The 9203-nt window shown below is 47.8% G+C and overlaps 1 protein-coding gene across 2 annotated transcripts; it reads left to right on the top strand.

Annotated features, from left to right (window-relative positions):
* The first annotated feature begins 1306 nt into the window (after positions 1-1306).
* LOC128728670 (moesin/ezrin/radixin homolog 1) lies at positions 1307-6076 on the top strand. 2 transcript variants are annotated; one of them, XM_053822304.1, is made up of 5 exons: positions 1307-1581; positions 1643-1949; positions 2032-2604; positions 3483-3695; positions 3777-6076. In XM_053822304.1, exons 1-5 carry the CDS (start codon positions 1310-1312, stop codon positions 3939-3941), a joined length of 1530 nt encoding a protein of 509 aa, XP_053678279.1. In that variant the 5' UTR covers positions 1307-1309; the 3' UTR covers positions 3942-6076. The 2 variants fall into 2 exon arrangements, with proteins under 2 accessions (XP_053678279.1, XP_053678280.1); XM_053822305.1 differs by having other exon boundaries at positions 2032-2619.
* Positions 6077-9203: the final 3127 nt, after the last annotated feature.

The following is a 9203-nucleotide window of genomic DNA, read 5'->3' as shown; positions in this document are numbered from 1 at the left end:
ATAAATGGCCGCAGGATGAGCAAGAAAAGCGCGACCCGACGCGATCGGTCAAAGGTCCTTCGTCTGAGAAAGAGCCCGCATGATGAGGCGCCGCTGTTAATTCGTTACGAGCCTGCCATCTTGGTTCAATTCTGAGCTCTATGTTAATTAACCTCTCGCGTGCGAGGGTCATTTTGAGCGCGTTTCAAGCTGTAACTCATCGCGTAGATCCTGCTCGGGTTTGCTCACGTCATGTGGTGGATTAAGGTGACGCTTTTTTCTCTGACATCAGCACACCACATCGCTGTGGCATCATTCTTGTTAATGGAGGAAAAAAGGGTGTTTTTATCTCTCTTTCGTCCATGTGTCATCGAATTCTCCAGCGTTCGCGTACAAAGTTGTTGGAGCCTCGTGGTTGAATGTCAGATTTCTTCTCAACGTCTGCACGATGTATTTTTCTTCCTTGTCGTGTTCGAAACCCATCGCGAATTACTCGCAACGAATTAACACCCCACGTTAACCCTTACATGCGACGGTAAACTGCACAACCACGCATCTGGGAAACTTTTTTTGAGGGTTTCTCCAACAAATTCATCCCCCCTAAAATGGCGACCCCAAGAATGAGCGTGTGCTAATCAGACACACACACGCAACCACCCAACCGGCGTTTGTCCCACGGGTCTCAGCCCATTATCATTATCGAACATTATCGTTATCGTCGTAATTTGCAACGGTGCTAACAGCAGAGACACACCATCAACCGCCTACGATGGAAAAATCCGCACAACGCCATCTCAGCCGATTTCCCACAGCATTTCAAAGGCGCCCACCACCCCCTTTACTTTGGCTAATTGGAATGGAATTTACTGGGAAGTGAGTAGCGTTTAAATACACGAGGAAGGTGGGTGAATGTGCCCTTCCGGTTGGACAGAGTTGATTTACTCACAGAGCTCTCTCAGGGATCCCTCAGACATACAGATTCCGTTTGTTTCACCAACAAAAAAAAGCCCTATTTTCCATCAAATCGACGTCCAAAAATAACCCCTCTCCTGGATGGATGGATCGTCCTGGCGAGATCTGCCCGTTTTTATCAGTCCGTTTCGTTCTTGTATTCCGCATGCTGCATGCCTGACCTTCTTCTTCACTCACACTGCCTGTTTGAGCGTAGACAGGATCGACACCATTCTCCAAATGGGTAACATATTCGCGTGCATTTTTAGGTCTTCCCTGTGCCACTTTTGGTGCGCCTTCTTCACTTGTTCCGTTCCACGACTCTCACGTGTGTTGGTTTTGTTTCTTTCTCATACCCTTCCCCTCCCCATCGCAGGTTATGAGTCAGGACGTGCAGAAAGGCGACCCTCTGCTGTTTAAGTTTCGTGCCAAATTCTACCCCGAGGATGTGGCTGAGGAGCTGATCCAGGACATCACGCTGCGTCTGTTCTATCTGCAGGTGAAGAATGCGATCCTGTCCGACGAGATCTACTGCCCGCCGGAAACGTCCGTGTTGCTGGCATCGTATGCCGTCCAGGCCCGTCACGGCGATTACAACAAGGGCACGCACGTGCCAGGCTTCCTGGCTAAGGATCGTCTGCTCCCGCAACGGTACGTAGCCGTGTCTGTCTCCTCTTAGCATCTTCTAACCCGTGCCGTTCCGTTTTCGTAGGGTCATCGACCAGCACAAAATGTCCAAGGACGAGTGGGAGACCTCGATCACCACGTGGTGGCAGGAGCACCGTGCTTTGTTGCGCGAGGACGCGATGATGGAGTACTTGAAGATCGCGCAGGACCTCGAGATGTACGGTGTCAACTACTTCGAGATCCGCAACAAGAAGGGCACCGAGCTGTGGCTCGGCGTGGATGCGCTTGGGCTCAACATCTACGAGAAGGAGGATCGTCTGACGCCGAAGATTGGCTTTCCGTGGTCAGAAATCCGCAACATCTCGTTCAACGATCGCAAGTTCATCATCAAGGTATTGGTTTGCGCAATTTCCCAACCCCCTTTCTGCGGTCTATTGCTAACGGGGTGCGGCTTACTTCACTCTCGTTTTGCAGCCGATCGATAAGAAATCGCCGGATTTCGTGTTCTTCGCGCCACGTGTTCGCATCAACAAGCGCATCCTGGCGCTGTGCATGGGCAACCACGAGCTGTACATGCGCCGCCGCAAGCCGGACACGATCGATGTGCAGCAGATGAAGGCGCAAGCCCGGGACGAGAAGAACGCCAAGCAGCAGGAGCGCGAGAAGCTGCAGTTGGCGTTGGCGGCGCGTGAGCGAGCCGAAAAGAAGCAGCAGGAGTACGAGGACCGGCTCCGCTCGATGCAGGAGGAGATGGAGCGCAAGCAGGCGAACTTGAGCGAGGCGCAGGACACGATCCGCCGGCTGCAGGAGCAGCTGAACCAGGTGCAGGCGGCTAAGGAGGAGCTCGAGCAGCGCCAGAACGAGCTGCACGAGATGATGCAGCGTCTCGAGGAAACGAAGAACATGGAGGCGACCGAGCGGGCCAAGCTGGAGGAGGAGATCCGCGTCAAGCAGTTTGAGATGCAGAAGATCCAGGAGGAGGTGACGCTGAAGGACTCGGAAACGAAGCGCCTGCACGAGGAGGTCGAGGAGGCGATACGGAAACAGGTAGCTACGGGCAATGTATGTATCGCTCCTTTCCTTGCCCCCTTCCCCGCCTTCTCTCACGAGCCACACCGCGCGCACCGTGTGTGTGCCCTTTTTTACTGGGACCCCTGCTCCCTTCGCGCACAAAACCATCTGTTGTTTTTCCGACACCTCCACGTGTGTTCGAACATTCAAGCTAACCCAAGCATCACCTTTTTTCCATCGAAAGAGCGCCACTGAAAGTGTGTTGGCGAAGCAGAAGGGTGCAATTCGGACACCTACCTTCCAGAGCCATCACACACACAAACACACACCCACACACCTCTCATGTAAATCCTTTCTCCTACACCTGTACAATGGGGGCACCTACATTCATTTGAAACTTCACCCACGCTCCGATTGTTATCACTCCTAAAGCAACGTCCAACTTGGATGCCTTTTAAAAGGACAATGTGTGATGCATTTAGCCGAGACACGAACCCTCGTCTGTGTCACGCGGCGCAATTGGTTTTCTTCGATTGGAATGTTTGAAGTGGAGCGGAAAACGACGTGGTACGCGAGGGGGAGGGTGAAAGGGTGGCTGGTGTGGAGAAGAAGAAAGGAAGGAAGGAGGAGCGAAGCCACCGAACAAACCCCAACAAAATCATCAAAAAAAAAAACGAGTCCTACAAAATAAAATGTGACACATTCTTCTTCTCTATCGCCCGGCACAAATCATGTCCAGCACAAGGTCAAAGAGGGCAAATGGGGGACAGCAAAAGGTGCTGCCGCCTTTCCGTCTTGACTTCTATAAGTCGAAACTAACTTGCATGAAGCCGCAAATGAAATCACCTGAGTGTCCCCCACCTTCCATGGTGAAACCCAAACTAACCGACGTCCTTTTTTGTGTTCCTCGACAGAACGAAGCAGCCGCCGCTCTGCAGGCTGCGACGACCACACCCAAGCACCATCACGTGGAAGAAGAGGAAGAGAACGAGGAGGAGTTGATCAACGGCGAGAATGGAACGCAAGACTTCTCCAAAGATTTCGACACCGACGAACACATCAAGGACCCGGTGGAGGAGAGACGTACACTCGCCGAGCGTAACGAGCGCCTGCAGGATCAGCTTAAGGTAACGTTCATCAGCTCCCATAATGAGCCTCGGTACCTTGTAGCGCTATTTTCATTTTCTCTCTCTCTCACACGCTTGCAGGCCCTCAAGCAAGACCTCGCACTATCGCGCGATGACACGATGGAGACGCCGAACGACAAGATCCACCGCGAGAACGTGCGCCAGGGTCGGGACAAGTACAAGACGTTGCGCGAGATCCGCAAGGGCAACACCAAGCGCCGTGTGGATCAGTTCGAGAACATGTAAGGCGGCGTCGTGTGTGTCAGCTTCAACCTACTGCGGCGAGACGGAGCTTTTTTCTACGCTGAGTCTTTCGTCCTTTCCCGAGCTGATCCGGTGCGAGAGTGAGCAGAGCGGTGTGTGTGCGTGTGTGTGTACCCGATGAGGAGGCGTGCTCATCTACACCCATCATCCCAACACCTCCATATCTAACTGCTATTTTATCGTGTCGTGTGAGAAGAAAAACCGTAACTCACCTAGGCGATACAACATTTATTTAGTAGAACAAGGGATAGAGAAGCGCGGGCAAGGTTTCACTCCTAGCGAACTTCTGGCAAGACGTATCAGATCGGCAGGTGTGCAGGACTGTGAGAGAGAGAGAGAGAGAGAGAGAGAGAGGGCGCCGTGGAGTCCAGGACGCAGTAGGCTTATTTTTTTCTTTTTGATTTTTTTATTGGCAAAATAGTGCTCCTCTTTTTTAAGAGCACATTATTGTTGTACGTGGAAGCGAAGGATTGTCCGCAACATACCCCCTTCCCGTACCACCATTGTGAAGATTTTTGTTTTCTATCAAATTATTTGAATCGTGGCATCCACCCACTGACCACCACCCCCCCTCTTCCCCGTGACGAGCCATTTTGTGGACTTTTTTTTTATGCTCCCCCGAGAGGAGAACAAACGTTGTGTATATCACGCTCTATTTGTTATACACCTTTTTTTCTATTTGTTATATATATATACAAACACACACACACGTACATAGTAGACACATACGCATGGCCTAGTAATGGGCGGTTTGATTGGCTCTAAAATAACCGTCGATAGAACATTGTCTTTGAGAAGTTGCCGAGCTTTTACTACAAGCAGGTAGTATCCGCCCTTTGTCGGGCAGTATCATAAGGGATATATAGAGAGTTAGTGAGAAAGTGAGAGGAGGAGAGCGAGCAAAAGTTAATAATGGGAAATCATGTATTTTCTGTTTACGTATAAATTTCTATCTATTTTTTTTTGGTCCTTTAGGGTTAGTATTGTATGCTACACAAACAAACTAGTAATGCACGGTACTAGTAGCAGAGGAATAGGACGACTGTTAGGGGACTGAAATAACGAATAGTGAAACACACAAGGCGCCCCCGCTCCCCGTCCTTGAAATAGTATCTATAACGAAAAAAAATATTAGAAGGACGTGAAAAAGCTACACATTGTAATAACCAGCAAACACACCAATCTACACATGCGTGTATGTGTGCGTTGACGTTGACACACACACACATCTGGTTTTGGTAGGGATTTGACGCAGCGTTTAGCGCTTCCACATACATATTACGAGGTCGGTTAGAGACGGAGGGAGGCATGAGAAAAGGGGCGCTAGGGCCAGGGATATTATCCATAGATTTACATTGTGTCCTGGGTTGTAGTATTCGTTTAGGAATTGGTTTTCTATATGACGTATTTTCTTGCATTACTTCTTGTTTGGCTAATCGTGGCTCTGAATTTACATTACTTTTAGTTTTTTCTTCCCTTTTGTATCATTACGAGCGATTATGTTTAAACACACACACACACATACCCGTACACACTTAAAGATGTTTCTTTACCCTTTTTTGAACCCATGGCCGGCGAACAAAACGGCCGTCAAGATAACGAGAGAACGAACATGTAGGAACTGGAAAAAAACATACCCTGTTAAAGGCGCTAGGTTTTAGTGGTAGAGAGTGAAAAAAAGAACCCTATGTTCAGATTGGAATTAAAAGGATTTAACTGATTATGTTTTTGAAGATTGTTTTTTTGCCCGCCACGCTCGCGCCACTCTCCCCCCTCTCCCATTTGGTGTAGTGTCTCATGTAATAAATCGAATTAAATCGACGAATATAATACAAAAAAATACACTTATAAATATGTACACGCAAAAGACGAGAGAAAATCAACAGAATTTCACGGGCATGTTAAAGCAAGCAATAAGGTGTCGAAAGCGAATACAAACAGCAATGAGAAGTAGAAGGAATTGAGATGCAAATGGAACGCTTCCGCCGAATGGCACCCACTCTTTACAAACTCCTTACAGTTTCTTGGCCTTCAGTGTTGGCTGTGTGCGTGGACGTGCCAAAGCGAAAGTGCATTGACGAAGTCCTTGATGAATCGAATTATAGTTGTGTAGAATCCACAAACTTCTGGGAAAAAAGTCGATTACGAAAGAAAGTGGGTTTCTAAACACTTAGAAGGGAAAAATGTAACCGGAGAATGAACCGAAAATCAAACATTTAATTAAACAAAAATATGTAATCATGCACGCGCCACGCACACCCAAACACATACACATTCTAAGGATAAAGCTCCGCAAGGATCAGTGCCGTAAACGTGCTGTATGCGATCGCCATTTCGCCAGTTACATCTTTACGCCTGTGCATTAATAGGTAGTCGAAGCACGAACGATAGCAGGGTGTAGTTTTGTATCAAAAATCCTTCTTCCCCTATTGTAAGGCTTTTCACGTTGCGAAGTTGGAATGGGTTTACAAACCTTTCTCCAGCCGCAGGTTTCGCCTACAAGCAACTGGCAGGGAAAATATTGACGAAGGTTTATTCCAATATATACACTTAACCGTACGTACGATGTACTAACGCAATGGGCCTTTTAAAGATGAACAAAACGGAAAGCATAAACCGAGAGCTCGCGTACTGGCACGTCCTTTTTACAGTCAGCGTGCGAATGTTGGAGGAAAAGAAATGTTTAGCGACAGGCTAATGCAATGTTAGAAAAGATCTTCCGTTCTTTAAAGAGCTTCATTGGTCTTTTTTTCCGGTGTACGCGTTTCTTTGTCGCGTGGAAGGATAAAGTAACAAATCATTCTTTTCGCAAGATCGTACTTCGCTGAATGATATATTCAAAAAACAACTAAACAGAAGCGAGCGTGTGTACTTTAGGCCCTGCATTAACTTTATTAGCGATTGAGTCAAGTGTTTACGTTGACCTAACATATTGAGCGATAGGCCGTAATCAGGAGTCCCTCCTGGAAGTGATCGATGTTGATAGAAATCAACTTAACAGGTTCCACCGCGATAAGGGGTAGAATATTTGACGTTTATGTTGCCTTTTCTTGATCGTTTACATTCTCTTCATGTGCTTATCCGTGTTGTATAGACTTATCTTGTTTGCGTTGTTCACGTTTCGTTTTCCATTGGTTTGTTGGTTCGTTTATGTTCGTGTTTTTTTATTTGTTTGGCTTCCGCGTGTGGTTCGAGCCACGATTGTCGTGCTGGTAGGTATTACGTTATCTTTGTTATCTTTTTCGATTCTCTTTTATGCTTGTGGCTTTTCAATTTACAGCGTACGTGTTTGGTCATCCATTCCTTTTGAGTATGTAAATATTCATTTTAATGTTTTTTTTCAGTTCCTTTCGCTTATTTGTATGCTTTAGCAAATGTTTAAGGGAGAAGTTCAAACCAAGAAAAGGGAACAAGGACATTTATTTGATAAACACTAACACACACCGCTAACTTAGCACAGGTGTGTCTTTACCACGGACATTATCTAAACACCGTATTGTGTCAGCCTAAGCGAACTGCTAACCGCCCCATTTATACGACTATATACATACCGAACAACGCGTGCAGCAACGGAGGCACAGCCGAACCGTCAAGTGATACAACGAAAGGGCATGCGGCCCTAAATCAAGGACACCCACGCCGGGGCAATCACGTGGCTTGTGAAGCTTCTAGGATGCGATCGTGAGAGCGATGGGCTGGTGTTCAACAACGATTTGCTACGTTCAGGGAAACGCAAAATCCGTATTTATATATTTTGATACTACTAGCAGCAAAAAGCGTACGGGGGGAGATCCAGCAGAGTGGGGCAAACAACAGGAAAAAGGACTGGACGCGGGGTGCTTTACCGCTAGAACCCAGGGGCAAGCCTTAGCGAGTCATTCTTCGCCGCAATACTGTGTGCCGGTGATAGTGTAGTTGAAGGATAACGAGTAACGAATTAAACAGAGGACGAAAGGCGCATTTCGCGAAAACCGAATCCGTGCGTGCGTGTACAGTTATTTCTTTTATGTTCATTATCCTCCCATTATATTTACGTGTCCTTTTGGCTTCGGAAGTGACGACACGGGACACGTGCGTGTTGAGGAGAACCCTTGGGAGGTGCCTCGATTGCTGGCACATTCTGCAACGTCGGTGACCTAAGGATTGTCCGGTACTTATATAACATTGTCGTGTCTCCCTTACACTAAGGTATTCCTGGAGGATTTCCTTGAACTAAAAGGCAAAAAAGTGAAGAACAAAAAACCCATCCAGCGTTTGTCTTTCATCGATTTATCGTCCGTTTATTTTGGTGCTGCTTGTATAAATGACATAACATGTTAATTGTGAACGTTGCTGCTGCTGCTCCTCCAAAAAGCTTCAAACATCGTTCGCTCGTGCCTTTCGCCCTAGCCAAACAGCTCAACCGAGAGCGGAGGGAGTGAGCGAACGAGATAGATATAGAAGAAAGAAAAAAAACCGTACAATAATCATGTTCTAACGCCTAGTGAGCTAACATCTAAAACAAGTTCCTACGAGAACAAAACAGCCCGCACAACAGCTGCGAGACCACTTGGTAAAATCGCTTAGGTACGAGGTGCGTAGTGCCGGGGAGAGGGGGGGGGGGGCGAAAGGTGGTTGCTGGGAAGGAAAGGGCCGGCCTACTACTGCTTACAATCAATCTGACTTGTGGAACGTCGACAAAAATGCTAATACAACAGCCCTCGTGAAGAAGGATTTTCAAATCTTTTAAAATTCTCCACACTAGCCGCCATTACGGCGAGCATGTGTGGGTGGAGGGGTTGAGCTTCGCGGGTAGGTTGATGAAGGGCAGGAAGCTATGGAATCATCTTGGCCTTCTTCCCTACGGTCATTGCCTTGAACGCATCAATTCCTAACCTAACTTTAATTCTATTTTCTTTGCCACAACGGGGTGTTGCAAAACACCGGCACTATGTGTGTGTGTGTGAGTGGATGTACAAAGCAGTGTCTCCTTGTCCCCCCGCCTTCTGCTTCTTCCCGACCGGCCTCACTGGTGCCGGAATGCTTTCGAGTCAAACGCCTTTTGCTCCACACGAAGCCAGCGGATGTACGTAAAGGTCCTTCTTACACCACCCCCGGTGTGTGTGTGTGTGGATGTATCGATTGACGAGATTCGTGTGCACAAAATGGCGCCTTTCGTCTACCTCGGGGCGTTGTCTGGTGTCACAGCATCATCATCCAGATCGGTCACAACGCCGGACAAATCAGCGAGCAGTGCTTCTTCGA

This window comes from Anopheles nili, chromosome X (assembly GCF_943737925.1).
Source record: "Anopheles nili chromosome X, idAnoNiliSN_F5_01, whole genome shotgun sequence".
Lineage (NCBI taxonomy): Eukaryota > Metazoa > Arthropoda > Insecta > Diptera > Culicidae > Anopheles > Anopheles nili.
This window is presented reverse-complemented; position numbering and strand designations above follow the sequence as displayed.

What these genes read in the sequence shown, in the direction of transcription:
- LOC128728670 (XM_053822305.1), top strand. Translation starts at nt 1,310, where the DNA reads ATGAGTCAGGACGTGCAGAAAGGCGACCCTCTGCTGTTTAAGTTTCGT. An exon ending in ATCGCAAGTTCATCATCAAG is followed by an intron (nt 1,950 to 2,031) that starts GTATTGGTTTGC and finishes CTCGTTTTGCAG; the next exon opens with CCGATCGATAAGAAATCGCC. An exon ending in AACAGGTAGCTACGGGCAAT is followed by an intron (nt 2,620 to 3,482) that starts GTATGTATCGCT and finishes GTTCCTCGACAG; the next exon opens with AACGAAGCAGCCGCCGCTCT.